The sequence below is a fragment of the Mauremys mutica genome, chromosome 20 (genome assembly GCF_020497125.1).
Source record: "Mauremys mutica isolate MM-2020 ecotype Southern chromosome 20, ASM2049712v1, whole genome shotgun sequence".
Classification (NCBI taxonomy): Eukaryota; Metazoa; Chordata; order Testudines; family Geoemydidae; genus Mauremys; species Mauremys mutica.
Genome location: NC_059091.1, coordinates 22,924,972 through 22,940,917, shown reverse-complemented (window position 1 = coordinate 22,940,917; position 15,946 = coordinate 22,924,972). Strand labels below are relative to the sequence as shown.

The 15,946-nt window shown below is 63.2% G+C and overlaps 2 protein-coding genes across 2 annotated transcripts; one reads left to right on the top strand and one right to left on the bottom strand.

The window, feature by feature from the left end:
* The first annotated feature begins 404 nt into the window (after positions 1–404).
* On the top strand, positions 405–2,414 carry JUNB (JunB proto-oncogene, AP-1 transcription factor subunit). The gene has a single exon (XM_044995687.1). The coding sequence runs from the start codon at positions 829–831 to the stop codon at positions 1,786–1,788; it is 960 nt and encodes a 319-aa protein (XP_044851622.1). The 5' UTR covers positions 405–828; the 3' UTR covers positions 1,789–2,414.
* Positions 2,415–8,177: 5,763 nt separating this feature from the next.
* On the bottom strand, positions 8,178–15,282 carry PRDX2 (peroxiredoxin 2). Its single transcript, XM_044995069.1, has 6 exons — positions 15,196–15,282; positions 12,657–12,762; positions 11,265–11,418; positions 9,623–9,745; positions 8,872–9,002; positions 8,178–8,390 (listed from the first exon to the last, which is right to left on the bottom strand). Exons 2-6 carry the CDS (start codon positions 12,757–12,759, stop codon positions 8,305–8,307), a joined length of 597 nt encoding a protein of 198 aa, XP_044851004.1. The 5' UTR covers positions 12,760–12,762; positions 15,196–15,282; the 3' UTR covers positions 8,178–8,304.
* Between the last annotated feature and the right edge of the window lie 664 nt (positions 15,283–15,946).

Here is a 15,946-nt window from a genome sequence, read left to right as displayed (position 1 = left end):
TGTGTGGTTGTGTGTCTGTCTCTGTGTGGTTGTGTGTCTGTACGTGTGGGTGTCTGTCTCTATAGGTTTGGGTGTGTGGTTGTGTGTCTTTCTCTGTGTGTGGTTGTGTGTCTGTCTCTATAGGTTTGGGTGTGTGGTTGTGTGTCTGTCTCTGTGTGTTGTGTGTCTGTCTCTGTGTGTGGTTGTGTGTCTGTCTCTGTGTGTGGTTGTGTCTCTCGCTGTCCGTCTCTCTGGCCCCGCCCCTGTGACGCGCAGCCCTGCCCCGCGCGGGCCCTTCCCAGCACGCACGGGGCTGCCCGGCAGGCGGCGTCCGCGGCCCCACCCCGCGCGTGGGGCTCCGGCGCGGCCCAATGGCGGCGCGTTTCCGCCCGCCGGGCGCTATAAAGGCTCCGCGCGGCGCCGCCAGCAGCTGACTCAGAAGGGGACGGAGCTCGGAGCCCGATCGGAGCCGCCTGCTGCGCCCAGCCCCGCCGCGGAGCCCCCGCCCGGTACGGTACCCGCCGCCTGTCGCTTCCGAGGGGGCTAGAGAGCAGGGAGCCGGGCCGATCGCCCGCCACGCGTGGGGGCTGCGCTCGGGGAGCAGAGCCCGGCCGGGGACCCCCCCACGCCGCGAGGAGGAAGAGGAGCGAGGGGGCGAGGAAGAGGGAGCGTTTCTGGAAGTGAAACCGAGCCGTGGACTGGTCTCGGGGGCGGCCTGGGAGGGGAGCCTGGAGGATCTGCCTTGACCCCCCCCCTTCACCGTAACCAGCTTTCCTGCCTCAGCAGCCCCCAGCCCCCTCTGTCTGTGTAGGCCGGGGCGCCGCGTGCTGATCTGGGGTCGCGTGGCTGATGTGTACCAAAATGGAGCAGCCGTTCTATCATGACGACTCCTTTCTTTCCGGCTACGGGCGTGCAGAGCTGAGCGGGCCCCCGGACTACAAGGCGCTGAAGCAGAACATGGCCGTCAACCTCTCGGAGCCCTGCCGGGGCCTCAAGGCGCAGCTGCACCTCCGGGGCCAGGCGGCCGAGGAAGGAGGCGCCTTCTACGCCCCCGCCGGCCTGCCCGAGGCGGGCGCCAACGCTTCGCTCAAGCTGGCCTCGCCGGAGCTGGAGCGGCTCATCATCCAGAACAGCAACGGGGTGATCACCACCACGCCCACCCCGGGCCCCTACTTCTACCCCCGGGGGGCCACGGAGGAGCAGGAGGGCTTTGCCGACGGCTTTGTGAAGGCCCTGGACGACTTGCACAAGATGAACCACATGCCCCCGCCCAACGTCTCCATCGGCGCGGCCGCCTCGGTGGCCAGCAGCGTCTACGGGGCCTCCCTCCATCAGGAGCCACCCCCCGTCTACACCAACCTGACCAGCTACAACCCCGGCACCATGACCACCTCCTCCAGCTACCCCACCGCCAACCTCAGCTACTTGCCCCAGACCCACGCCTACGGGGGTCACTCCTTGGCCACCTCCCTCCCGTCCAGGGTGCAGGTCTTCAAGGAAGAGCCTCAGACCGTGCCGGATGTCCAGTCGCCTCCCGTGTCTCCCATCAACATGGAAGATCAGGAGAGGATCAAGGTGGAAAGGAAGCGGCTGAGGAACCGGCTGGCGGCTACCAAGTGCCGGAAGAGGAAGCTGGAAAGGATAGCCCGGCTGGAGGACAAAGTCAAGACGCTGAAGACGGAGAACGCGGGACTGTCCAACACGGCTAGCGTCTTGAGAGATCAGGTGGCCCAACTCAAGCAGAAAGTCATGAATCACGTGAACAATGGGTGCCAGTTGCTTTTGACTGTTAAAATGCAATCCTTCTGAACGCCCCTCCCCCCCAATGTTATTTAAGAGACTTGTGTGTAACTGGACTCCCCGTTGGAAAGTTTACATGACCATTATCTCGCCTTCTGTAGCGTTCTCACACATTGGACCAACCTGTGCATGCAACTTTGAAGACGATTCTCGGCCTCCTCCTGTCTGTTGATGGTTGTATTATTATTATTTTTTTGGACGGGAGGGGTTTGTATTTTGCTCTCTGCTGGATTCAGAATATGTGCGTATTGCCTACAATTGTGTATGTGTGAGTGTATTTAAAAATGGAACAAACCAACAAACTTGTTGCATAGCTGGATAGTGCGGCAAGAGGTACTTCGGCGCAGGGAACTGAATTAAGGGGCCAGGACTTTCCTTAACTTAAAACAGAACGAACAAAAAAAAATCTGATACTTGACATTGACCGATAAGAGAAACTGACTGCCACACCGTAGAACTGCCTAGCCCACGAAAGGAAATACGGCTTCTTTACTTTACTTCTGTGGTGGTTTGTTTTTTTTTTAAACAAAAGTCCTTGAATTTATTTTGTTTTGTGTGTTTAAAAAAGTTGATTGTATTTGTGTTTGACTTTTTATTGACCTTTTATTTAAGTAAAAAAAAAAAATGTTCTCTAAGTGCCTGTCTGAGGTTTTGGTTTTGTTTCAAATCCCTTTTGGCTCTTAAATTATTTCAAAGGGGGGGGAGGTGGATCGTTTTGATCATAAAACAGGATCTGTTCTGTATTTTTAAGTGAGTTTTTTACATTGGAAAGGTTTAAACTAGATGTTTTTGCTGTCAGTTTCTCCAGGACTCCATCTGTGTATATATTTTTTTATTGTTCACTGATCATTCATTGCCACTTTTTGTTTGGGGGTGGTAGCCTGTGGGGCTCTGCACAAAATCTCTACCCCCCCCCCCCCCCCCGCCACTTGTAGGAGGCATTTCTGGCAAGTTCTCCCAGCCCCAGTGGATTGGATGTTTCTCAGCTGATCTGGGCTGTTTTCCTCCCACTCTGGCTCCAGGGCCTGTGTTTTCCACGAGCTCCGCCTGGCTGAGTCCCTGGGGCTCTCACAGCTGGGAATCCCCCCCAGCTCGTCCCCCTTCCTGTAACCCCACCCGCGCTGCCTGGCGATTTCCCTGTGGGGCTGATTACAGGGGGGGGGGTTGTTGTTCCCCCCCCCAGCTCTGATGTCAGACCGCAGCGCCCTGGAGCCCCTGCGCGGCTGTTTTCGCCCAAGGACAGGGTTAAAAATCCCCCCTGCGCCGCGCTGCGCTGCGCCGCTTCCCCCGCCCGGCTCCGGCGCGCGCAAGGGGGCGGGCGGCAGGCGAGGGGAAGGGTTTTCCCAGTGACGCAAGGGAAGATGCCCATATATGGGCACGGGCCGGCGAGTGACGTGCCCGGGCTCGGGCCCCCGTTCCGGGAACCCCCGCCCACGCCGCCTGCCGGGCAGAGGGGGCTCGGCCTGGCCTCGTTTCCAGCTCAGGCGGCAGGCGGCGGGGAGGGGTTTTTCCCAGGGGCCGCGGGGAAGCGGCGCTGGGGGCAGCCGGCCTGAAACGAGCCCGTTGGGTTCCAGGCCGGGGCTTTTGAGAAATCCCCCCCCGGGTGGGGAGGGGGCAGGAGGAGGCTTTGCCAGGCTCCCCCCCCCTTAAAAAAAGAGAGACCCCCCCCTCCCCCGCGGGTGAGTTTCTGTCAGCTGAGCCGGGAAAGATCCAGCCACGATCCCACAGCTCAGATCCAAGGCAAAGCAAAGGGTTCCCTGACTCTGGAAGCTGCTGGGGGGGGGTGGTGTTTTTAGGGGTGTCAAGGGAGCAGCTAGAAGCACCCACCTTTTGAGATGGGGCAATATTAGGTGCATTACAGTAGCACCCTGCTTTGAGGGGGGAGGATATTAGGTGTATAATGGTAGCACCCCAAGGTGAGAGTGGGGTCCCAGCAGAACCCTGCACGGATCAGAGGGAAAACGTTTCCAGGGGCTGGGGCGTGAGCCTGCGGAACTCCCTGCCACAGGAAGTTGTTGGGGCCCAGAGCTGAGCAAGAGGCAAAGAGGGGCTGGATGAGCCTCTGGATCCCAGGCCTGAAGATTTAGTGCCTAGAGGCTGGGGGAGGGGGTAGGCCCCGTTTAGCAGGAATGAGGAGATCTTCACTGGGGGAGGGGCTGTTTCCCTCACATCTGTCTGCTGAGGGGTTCTTACCCCTCTCTCCAAAGCAGCTGCTGCTCCCCTGTTGGCCACAGGACAGCAGGGGAGTGAGAGGCACCCCACCCCCCCAGTAACAGAGGTAGATGCAGGAGGGGATTGTCACCTCCCATTCCACAGAAAGGGGGAAACTGAGGCACAGGCTGGTGAAATGACTGAACCAAGGTCACAGAGGGACATGGTGGGCTGAGTCCCAGTGAGCCCCCAGAGGCCTGGGCCCTGGCTGATCACTTGGGGGGGGGGGCTGTCCATCCTTGGGGGGGAGCAGATGCTCACTGGCTGGGAAGCCCCCAGAGACGGGCCAGAGGCTGGCTCCCGTTGGCCTTAAGGGATCGTTCAGGACCCCATGACCAAGCCTGGTAATTCCCTGTGCCACAAGCCTGCTAGAAACCCCCCACCCCCGGGGGGCTGGCAGGATGTGACAGCAAAGGGGGGCACTCAGAACACAACAAGGGGGGTGGGGGGTGGGGGAGGGTGCCAGCTGACCCAGCACACTACACACACGGGTGTGAAGAGGGATCAAGGTAGAGGAGGTGGCAGGTGGCTTTGGGGTGGATCCGGGTGGGTGGGGTCCCTCGGTCTCCGGCTCTGGGGTGGGGGAGGTCTGGGGGACAGTAACCCTTTATTTGCCAGTTTGGGGTGTTCTCAGCCTAGCCCCCAGCTGCGTGACAGCACGAGGCAGCTTCAAAGCGGTTCCTTGGCAGCAGCTGGTCCCCAGGGCCCGTGCAGCGTGCTGGCGGCGGTGAGAGTTTGTGGGGGAACGCGAGGGAGATCAATAGGGCTGGCGTGAGTCACAGATGACACAGGCAGTTGCTGCACCAGCTTCCCCCACACGGCAAACCTCAACACCAACCCCCCCACCCCGCAGCCCTCCCCCCAGCTCTGCCGGTGCCCCTCACTCCTGAACCGCAACCCCCTCTGCTGTGCCAGCCCTGCCCCCGCCCCAGCTCTGCCGGTGCCCCTCACTCCCGACCCACAACCCCCTCTGCTGCGCCAGCCCTGCCCCCCCCCAGCTCTGCCAGTGCCCCTCACTCCCGACCCACGGGCCCCTCTGCTGCGCCAGCCCTGCCCCCCCCAGCTCTGCCAGTGCCCCTCACTCCCGACCCATGGGCCCCTCTGCTGCGCCAGCCCTGCCCCCCCAGCTCTGCCGGTGCCCCTCACTCCCGACCCGCAACCCCCTCTGCTGCGCCAGCCCTGCCCCCCCAGCTCTGCCGGTGCCCCTCACTCCCGACCCGCAGCCCCCTCTGCTGCGCCAGCCCTGGGCTCCCCCCCAGCCGATGCCCCTGAATTGCCCAATCCCCGCCACAACCCCCCCCGCCCCGCACTAACCCAGCCCTGGCTGCCTGCAGACGCGCTGGGTGGGACGCGGAGGCTCCAGGGCCGAGCTGGGCGTGCCGGGAACGGGAACAGCCTGTGCCGGGAGCTCCGGCCAGCGCGGGGGTGGGAGCAGCGCCCAGGGACGTGAGCAGGAACACACGGCAGCTGCACGCGCCCCTCCCCCGGCATCCGCCCCCTGCGCCCCCCCTGCACCCCTCCCCCTGCGCCTCCCCACACCCCCTCCCCCAGCATCCACCCCCTGCACCCCCCAGCACCCCCTCCCCCTGCGCCTCCCCGCACCCCCTCCCCCAGCATCCACCCCCTGCACCAGCATCCACCCCCTGCATCCCCCCTGCGCCCCCTCCCCGGCATCCACCCCTCCCCCGTACACCCCCCGTACCTCCCTCCCCCAGCATCCACCCTTCCCCCTGTATGCCCCCTCATCCACCCCCTGCGCTCCCCTCCCCCAGCATCCACCCCCTGCACCCATCCCCCTGTATCCACCCCTCCCCCTGTACGCCCCCCATCCACCCCCTGCACCCCCCTGCACCCCCTCCCCCGGCATCCACCCCTCCCCCTGTATGCCCCCCATCCACCCCCTGTGCCCCCCTCCCCCAGCATCCACCCCCTGTACCTCCCACATCCCTCCCCCTGTACACCCCCCATACCTCCCTCCTCCCACGTCCACCCCCTGTACCCCCCCATGCCCCCTTCCACCCGCATCCACCCCTCCCCCTGTACACCCCCTATCCACCTCCTGCACCCCCTCTCCCAGCATTCACCCTGTACCCCCTGTACACCCCCTCCTCCCCCATCCACCCCCCATGCCCCCTGCATCTACCCCCACTACTCCCCCATCCACCTCCCTCTTCCCACATCCACCCCTTCCCCTGCATCCACCCATCCTGTACACCGCCACCCCCACATCCACTCCTCCCCCTGTACACCCCCCCTCCCAGTACGTACCCTTCCCCCTGCATCCACCCCCCCAATGTACACCATCACCTCCTCCCCCATACACACCCCTCCCCCATCCACCTGTGCTGTACACACCCCCTGTACCCCCACCCATACACCCCATGTACACACCCCTCCCCCATTCACCCCTTCCTCTCACATCCCCCTGTCCTGTACACCCCCCCATCCACACCCCCCGCCTGCCTACACGTCCGTCCGCATCCACTCCTCCTGTACACACTGCAACACGCTTCCTGCCCCCCCATACATCCTTTCTGTACCTACATTGCAACACCCCTTCCCCCCCCCCCACCTGCAGGCTCCTCCTCCCCCCCCCCCTCACATGCCAGGCTGATGCTGCCAGCTCAGACCCAGCGCCGGGACAGACCCAGACTGGCCCCAGGAGAAGGGTGATGGGAGCACACCCTGTGTGGCTGGGAGGGGGTTAAGGGCTGCGGGTGCACCCCAGGGGGCTGGGTGCACAGGCCAGTGGTGGTGCCCAGCGCCGTGGGCAGAGAGGTGCGTGCGTGCCAGGGGCGGCTGTGTACACAGCTGGGTGCAGTGACGCTGCACCGCCCTGTCCGGGCACGCAGGCTGCCGGGCCGCTTTCCAGCCCTCGGCCCCGGGGGCAGCCCAGCCCTCGGCCCCAGGCCAAGCCCAGCCCGGCCCGGAGCTTGGCTGGTATCGGAGCAGCTGGGGAACACGGTGTCCCTGCCAGGAGAGCACCCCATGCTAGGACCAGCAGTGACCCAGAGACAAGAGCCCCCCCAGCGGAGACCAGCCCTCGGAGCTCCTACCCCCTACCCAGCCATCGCTCCTGTCAGAGGGGCTGCCTGCACCCCACCCCCGGCTCTGAGCCAGTCCCCGTCTCCCTGGCCCCCTTAGCCTGTTCAGCCCCTAGGAAGGCCAGCTCAGGGGGGCAGGAAATGGGGCCCGGGGGATGAAATCGCAGGCAGATCCCAGCTTGTCTCCCTCAGGCCCAGCGCTGGCTGGGGTGCGGGTGGGGGGCGAGGGGAGGGGGAACGGATGTGCCTGGTTCATCCCCCTCTCCCGGCAGGGCCGATGCCAACTGTAGGGGGGGCACCTTGCCCCGGTCCCCCCCAGACACCAGGTCCCAGGGCTGGCTGCAGCCCCTAGCACCAGCTGTCAGAGGGAAGGGGTGGGGGTGGCAGGACTCCTGGGTTCCCCCTGGGGTAGTCAGAGCTCTGTGGGGCAGGGAGCAGCTCTCACCCAGCAGCTGGAGGACGGGGTCTCGGTGGGCAGAGGGCACCCCCTGCTGGCACAGCACCAACCTGGCCAGCCACAGCCTGGACATGCCTGTCGAGTCTCCCCTCCCCCTCCCCCCAGCATCAGGGGGCTGGGTTTGGGGGGGGGGGGTAGATGAACTGTGCCCAGCTCCTGCTATGAGCCGCCCCGACCCCATCCAAGCCCAACACTCCTCAATGCCCCACCCAGCTGCCCCCACCATGCTGGATCCCAGTCCCCCACCCGAGAACCTGGCAACACTGAGCCAGGACCCTCTGGGACCAGCAAGCCCGGCTCCTTCCAGCCTGGGGGCAGCTGTGCTGCGATGGGGGGAGGGAGGGAAGCCAAGAGCCTTCAGGGGGTCTCCCCCGAGCAGAGAATCCCAGGCCCTGCAACCGGCTCCCCCCCAGAGCAGGCTGACCCCGCTGTGCTGCGAGACCGGGATTTGCCTCCCCAGAGCTGGCCGCACACCAGGGCGCTAGCGAGATGCAGCCGACAGCACCACCTAGTGGTGCGAGGTGCTATAGCCTGGGGCCCATCAGAGGCTGGATGATCCACAGGGCACAGCACCAGGCTCGGGAGCTGGATGGGGACCCCCCCCCCCCCCGCCCGGCAGGGTCACCCAGACTCTGCCCAACCCCCACCAAATTAAGGATCAGACACAAACTGGCTCCTTTTCAAGCAAACCCTTTTATTTTAGTCACAAGCTTCTTCTTGGATTCCCCCCCCCTCCTCCAAATAGCCCCTTCCAATGGAGTGGGGGGGACGGACCTTCACAGTAGACCAGGTTCTCCCCCAGCTGCCCCGAGCTCAGTGCTGCTTGGCGAAGTATTCCTTGCTGTCCTTCACCGTGGGCTTGATGGTGTCACTCCCGGGTTGCCAGCCTGCCGGGCACACTGGAGACAGCAGGGGAGGGGGGTTAGGAGACCAGAGGAGGGAGCAGGACATCCCTGCTTTGCATTCCCCACCCCCTCTTACTTTGCAGATGGGGAAACTGAGGCAGAGCAAGGAAAACCTCGGTTTGATGCCAAGTCCTAGGCTAGTGTTCTAACCGCTAGGCAACACTTCCTCTCCAGCTTGGAGGTCTGCCCAGGGCGGCATGGAGGTGCAAGCACCATAGGTCCATGCATGGGGCCCTTGCCCACCCCTCCTGCCCAGCGTGGGGTGGGGGGAGGCATCTCTATCCCTTGGAGAGAAACTCCCCAGTATAAGCAGAGTCTGCAGCCAGCTCGAAACAGCTGGCGTGGAGAGCCCCTCACTTCCCCCCCCCTCCCTGGGGAACAAACAGACCTGCTGCCCCACCCCCCAGCTGTGGGGCACTCACCCCATCTAGACACCGCTGCAGCTGGGCCCTGCATTCCCCTAACCCGGCCTCACCTTCCCCATGTGTGTCCGTGTACTGGAACGCCTGCACCAGACGCAGCACCTCCTCCACCGAGCGCCCCACCGGCAGGTCGTTGACCGTGATCTGCCGCAGGACGCCCTTGTCGTCAATGATAAACAGGCCCCTGCGGGGGAAGAGGGATCACACCTCAATGGAAGCCATGGATGGGGGAGCACAAGCCCTCCCCCCCCCGCCCCGACAACATCTCAGATCTGTCATGGTGGGGATCCAGTGGGATCTGGGAGCCTGCAGCCTCCCCCTAATGGATGTGGGGCACCCCCACCTGACAGCCCCCCAGGAAGCAGGGACACTCTCCCCACCCCACCGAATCTCTGGGTGCACATCAGCGCCAGAGATGGGAGATCTCTAGCCTCACTCAGAGCGACACCGGCTCCAGGGTGGGGATACCCGACACCCCCCCCCACAGCCTGGCATCCCATGGGGCTCCTTCCATCTCTCCCCAACCCCCCCATATACCCACCCTAGTGTTCACTGTTCTCACACTCCCCCGGCTCCCCGATCAGCATCCCGCTTGCCGGATGCACCCACCCTTCGCTGGCCAGGGGGGGGGTCGATCGACAGTAGCTGGCGCTGCTGTGAAGTTGGGGAGCAGGACTCCAGTGGGGCCCCAAAACCGCCATAGGGAGACCAGAGCAGGGCCTCAGCACAAGTGCTGCCCCCCACCCCACCCCGACCAGACCCCAGAAGCTCACCCCGCAAGGGCTACCAGTCACCCCCACACACCTGTAGGTGAGTCCCTCATCCTCCTTCAGCACCCCATAATCGGCAGCCAGGCTGTGGGTCAGATCCGACAGCAGGGGGATGTTTATGGTGCCCAGCCCCCCCTCCTTCCGCGGGGTGTTGACCCTACCGGGAGACAAGGGGGTTAGTCCCACACTGTGGTACACCCCCAATCCCAGCCATGGGGACCCCCAAATCCAGATCTGCCCCCAGCGCTGGCTCCCCACTAGAGGAAGCCACAGGACTGGCCCCAGTGCGTCAGGCACCATTTCCCACTCAGGGGGCACATGGGGCAGAGCCCAGGCTGCAGCAGGTCGGTGGGCTCCAGCACCACCCACCCTGTGCCAGACATCTGCTGGCTCGCAGCATCAGGGGCTGAGGGGCAGCTGGTCCTGCCAGACTCCCCCCGCCCCGCCCCCAACTACCAGACAACAGACATCCAGGTTAGATACTAAATCAAAGGATCTGAGCCAGTGCTCAGACTGGGAGGGGGGCAGGAGCGGTGCCAGGGTTTCTGGCGCCCTAGGCAGAATTCGGGGGGCGGCATTTTGTGCACTCCCCACGGGGCGCGCGGGAGCTTCCGGTTCCGCTCCCATCGCGCCGCCGAAGGACCCTCTGCCGAAATGCCGCAGGCGACAGCGGCAGTCACAGAGCTGCTCAATTGCCTGCTGCTGTTTTCCACGGCAGGTTGGCAGAAGGTTCTTCCGGTTTCGCTCCCGTTGTGCCACCGAAGCTCCCGTGCGCCCTGTGGGGAGTGCACAAAATGCCACCCCCGGGATCCTGGCGCCCTAGGCAACCGGCTAGGGTCGCCTAATGGAAGCGCTGGCCCTGGGGGCAGGGGCGGGGGTGTGCTGATGAGAGCCCTACTGCCCCATGCTGGGGGGGGGAGAGCACCCCCACCCCTGCAGACAAGTGCCAGATTAGCCAGCCACTCCCCACTCCCATTACAGGCCTGTCTCTGGCTGGCTCCAGCCCCAGTGGCTGGGGTGATAAGGCTGCTCTCACAGAGGGTTCCCCAGATAAAGCCAGTAGGGGCCCACCCCGCCCCACCCCTCTGGGCCGGCTTGTAACGTCTGCTGGATTCTAGTCACAGCCAGGAGGGATGGACCCCACCCTGGCCCCCCATCTGACCAGGGCGCATGGGGCTTTTTGATAGCTCGGGAGGCATCTGAACTGGTCTGTGGGGCGGTTTCAACCCCTGGCGCCCAGGGGCTCTGACCCCTCTGGCCCTTCCCCATCCCTAGGGGCCCGGTACCAGCGCCAGCCGGGTTCAGGGACTGGACAGGCAGTTCCTCCTCAGCCCAGCGGTGCCAGGCGCCTGTGGTGCAGGCTGGCGAGATCCTGACCTCACTCCCATCATGGGCCGAGAGGAGAGGGGGTGTCTAGGGGGCATTTCGGTCACTGGCCTGGGACACTTCGGAAGGAGACAGAGACCCACAGCACGTGACAGATGGAAACCAGGTTTCCTGATGCATTAGCCTGGGTCGTGATCATAGCCAGCCCCCACCCCACCCCATCATGTCTCATTCCCTCCCCCCCCGAGCCAGCTATTCCCCCCTCCCCCCCAGGGCCAGATCAGAGATGGGCCCCCCCGACCCTGCCAGTCCCCCAGCCTCGGGGGGCAGGGAGACCTCGCCCCACGCACCAGGCCAGGTGGCTGAAGTGCGAGTCCACGGAGGCCCCCAGCACCTCGCAGCGCAGCCTGCGGAAATCCTCGGCGCGCTCGCTGAAGGCGACGATCTCGGTGGGGCAGACAAAGGTGAAATCCAGGGGGTAGAAGAACAGCACCACGTACTTGCCTGGGGGGGGGGGCGCAGGGGGATAACAGGTCAGCAGGGGGCGCTGTGACGGGAGGGGCCGTCAGGCCGTGGTGCCATTGGCAGAGACCCCATGCTTGGCTCCGCCCCCCGCCCCCAGGACCCAATCGCATGGCTGGAGGCCTTGTTTGCAAGCCAGCTGATCTGGTTACAGGGTCTCACCCAGGAGGCGCTGGGATTGGTCCCCCTCAAACCCAAGCTCAGCCAATCACAAGCCAGCTGACTGGATTATACACAGGGTCCCCCTCCCCGATTTATCTTTTAAAGAGACAGCGCTGCACACTTGCCTGCCCAGAGGCAGGATGGCAAAACTGCCAGGTCCCCTCTCCCCACAGGAGGTTAATTCTGCCCCACAGACCCCCCCCCACCCCCTTAGGGTAGGGGTGGGCAAACTTTTTGGCCTGAGGGCCACATCTGGGTATGGAAATTGTATGGTGGGCCATGAAGGCTGACAAAATTGGGGGTTGGGGTGTGGGAGAGGGTGAGGGCTCTGGGGTGGGGCCAGAAATGAGGAGTTCAGGGTGTGGGAGGGGGCTCCAGACTGGGGCGTGGGGGTGAGGGCTCCAGCTGGGGGTGCATGCTGTGGGGCTGGGGATGAGGGGTTGGGGTGCAGGACTGTGCTCTGGGCTGGGACCGAGGGGCTCAGAGGACAGGAGAGGGGGGAATCAGGGCTAGGGTAGGGGGTCAGGGTGCAGGATCTGGGTGGCGCTTATCGGAAGCTGTGGTGTGCTGCCTGGCCCAAAGGGTGCTGCAGAGCCGGCGCTTGGGGTGGGGGCAGCATACAGAGCCCCCGGCTACCCCTACGCATAGGAGCTGGAGGGGGACATGCCACTGCTTCTGGGAGTCACGCAGCACCACAGCATGTGCTGAGCGGGACAAGTCTGGTGGGAGCTCAAGGGCTGGATTAAAACATCTGAAGGGCCAGATGTGGCCCCCGGGCTGTAGTTTGCCCACCCCTGCCCTAGAGGCAGTGACCCCGTTCCCCATCACCATGCAGGCAGAGTCTGGCAGAATCCCCTGTAGAGGGCCCCAGTATTCATGGATGCACAGAATGTCCTGTTAATACAGTACCAGCAGGGGGCGCTGCGAGGAGCAGGGCAGGAGCATTGGCTGTTGGGGGAGCTCCCAGCACCTCCACTCCCAGTGCCTCATCAGGGGAGCTGCAGGGCCCTCCCCGTTAGCAGGGGCTCAGGGCAGAGCCTTCAGCACGTCTCTCTCACCTTTGTAGTCGGAGAGTTTGATCTCTTTGAAGGCTCCATCCACCACGGCCGTGGCGTGGAAGCCTGGGGCTGGTTTGCCAATGTGAGCCTTACCGGAAGCCATGTCCTGCAAGAGAAGCCGGGGCTCAGGACGGGTGGCACCCGTTAGTGGGCCTCGCCAGCAACCGTGAGGAGATTCTCCCATTCTCTGCAGCAATGGGGGTAGCTTGGAGATGGACCAGAGGGGCCCTGACTTTCAGGAGGTCTCACAGCACCAGCCCCTGGATTTCTGAGCTGATACCAGCTCCCAGACCAGTCCCAATATCAACTCCCCCTCTCAGTCCACCCCAATCATCTCCCTCCCAGCTCTGATCTGGGTGATCGGACAATCAGCTCCAAGCCCCCAGTCACATGAGAGTCACTCACATCCCATGGCTCAAACCACACCAGCTGTTCTGGGTTGGCACTGAGAATGGTAGACCCAGCAGGCATCCCCCCACCCCAGCACAGGTATAACCCAGGTACTGCAGAGCTCATGCAAGGCAAAGATCTTTTGGGGGAGGGCAGAACAAGCAGCACTTTATATATACACAAGGCACTTTTCACCCCCCAAAGTCGTGCAAATCAATGACACTAATCCGTGATTTGGCAAACCGAGTCAGTGCAAAGCTAGGGATAGAGAACCCAGGAGTTCTGACGCCTAGCCCACCAAGCACTAGACTCCCCTCCCTTCCCGCAGCTGGGGAATCGAACCCAGGAGTCCTGCCTCCCAGCACTCCACACTGACAGCATCGAAAGCGACAGTCCTGCTCTCAGTCCATTCTGTTTGAGCAGACAGAGAACAGGATGCCCCCGAGCTCCCATTATTTTAAACAGGACCTTGGTTAATTTCAGCTCAGAGACCTGGAAATTTATGGCTTCGCTGCGGGATGAGGCCGGCTAAGCCAGCGGGGAAGAGATACGGGCTGGCAAGAATTTTACTGGGTTTTCCTTCTGTGGCCGTTCAGCACCAAGCTTGGGGCGGGGGGGGGGTGTCTTCTCGCTACCATGACAGAACAGACACCACAAACAAGAGCACAGAGCCATCGCAGGACCCATAGCTCTGCTTGGGGGTCTTTTCAGCCAAGAGCCGCCCTACTGGGGGTGGACAGAATTCCCCCAAAGGGCTCCAAGCAATAGGGAGTTTTGCCCTAGTGTCACTGGGGGAAAGTGCTTTCTCCCTCCATTGTTAGCCTCCACCCCAGAGGCAGCTGCACCCCAAGGCAGTTTGCCCAGCACCCAGGATTCGCCGCCATGGTGCAAGCGAACAGCCGGCAAGCGAGTCTTCAGAGCCGAAAGCAGGTTGGGGTCTAAGGACCTGGGTTCTGTCCCCGGCTGGCCCCATGAGGTACCTTCGGCGAGTCACTTTCAGCTTCATGTCTCAGTTCCAGCTCCTGCCCCTGGTCCTGTAACCACAGCAGGGCAGGGCCCACGTCTCCCTAGGTGTCTGCGGAGCACCTGACACGACAGGGTCTCTGCTACCAGCACGGGGATCTTATCACAGCTGAGCGGAGTGTGAGGCCACCTTGGCAGGAGCGGGGCCACCTCTCAGCAAAGACGCTCTGCCTCCAGGTGCAATTTTTACCAGCCACCTGAAGTCACTTGGCTCCCCGCCCCCTTAGAAGTTGCGCTAAACTGGCTTCGCCCAACAGCGCCGAAGCAGGACACGGAGGAAACTCACTGGACAAACCCCAAGCGCGAATAAAGACCCACAAGCCAAATCGCCTCTATGCCACTGCCTGGAAAGTCCTGAGCAGCACAAAGCAAAGGTGAAACGCTCCCAGCAGGGGAAGGCAGCTGTTCACAGCAGGGCACGTGCCAGGACAGTAAGGAATTAGCCAGCAGCCTAAAATTCACCTTGCTAGGGCCCCGCTGATGGCTCAGGCCCTCTTCCAGCCCCACAATTGTTTCCAGGGGTGCAAGATGGAAAGTCCCCCCCATAACAGTTTTTTCCCTATCCAGCCACTTGGGAACGTTACACATCCCCAGGGCTCAAAGTTAACCCACTAGCACCACCCAGGAAAAGCCTGAGGCACCATTGCAGCGGTTGGCACCTGCTAGAGCTGGCCCATAAGTTAAGGCAAGAGGGGCCCAGGACGAGTCAGGATCCACGCCTCGCCCCCCCTGGTGCTTTCCAAACCACAAAGGATGGAGCTGCGAGGACCAGCGAGGCAGAGAAGCATCGAGGCTGCAGCCTAGCTGGGGGCCCACCACAAACAGCAGCAGCTTTGAAAGCAAAAATAGGCAGCAGAGACTGGGGGGGGACGGACACAAAAGGCCCCGTTGGCATTGCCAGGCCCTGGCACGAAGCCATCCCCTGCTTGGCTCCTCCTGCGGGATTTGCAGGAGGGTAAAGCAGCCCCCGGAGGCAGGGGAGCCCATAACCTTCCCCGCCCCAGGTCCGCTTCAGAGCGGCCACTTTGCAAGAGAGCAGCTGCAGGCCCGGGGGTGAGACGCGCCCCCAGCCCCTGAGCCCCCCACAGCGAACCCGGCCAGGAGCGCGCAGCACAAACGCACCCACCTTGTCGCTGCACGAACCCCCAACACACCCAGCCTCTCGCTCCGCGGCGCGTGCCCAGCTCGCCTGCAGCCGGGTCTTATAGCCACCCCCTCCCCCCTCCACGCCCCCCTCCGGGCTGGGCCGGCCCATTTGGAGCAGAGAGAGGGGGGGAGGTGAAGACTAGATAAAGCCCGGGGTGTGGGGCGGGGATTAGACCTCCAAGGGGACTCCCCGCATTGCACGTGGAGGGCGAGGTTCGGGGGGGGGCAGCATTGCACGGGGTGGGGTAGGGCTACGAGCCCCCCCTGCATTGCACAGAAGGGGGCGGGGTTATGGGCCCCCCAGCATTGCACAGAGGGGGGTGGGCTATGGGCTCTCCCTGCATTGCACAGAGGGGGGGTGGGCTATGGGCCCCCCAGCATTGCACAGAGGGGGGTGGGGCCAGCAGTCCCGTGCTCCCCGCTACAGTGCAGGCGAGGGGGGGTTGCAATGCTGCCCTGGAGGAACCCCACAGCCCATGTCGGGGAGGCGCCCTAGGGAACTGGGGCCAAGCTCTGGCCTGAGCTGGGTTTATTTATTTCTCACTCATGACTCTGTTGGGTCCGTTTCTGTTTATTCCCTTGCCTTCTGCGGTGGGGAGTTTCACCCCAGCCCCACGTGCCTCAGTTTCCCCACTGGTGTAATGATCCCGAGCCTCTGAGGCTTCCGGAGGGTCGGCGGAGCTGGGGAATTAGGGCATAATTATTAGGACCATTCCTTAGGGTTTGTTTAT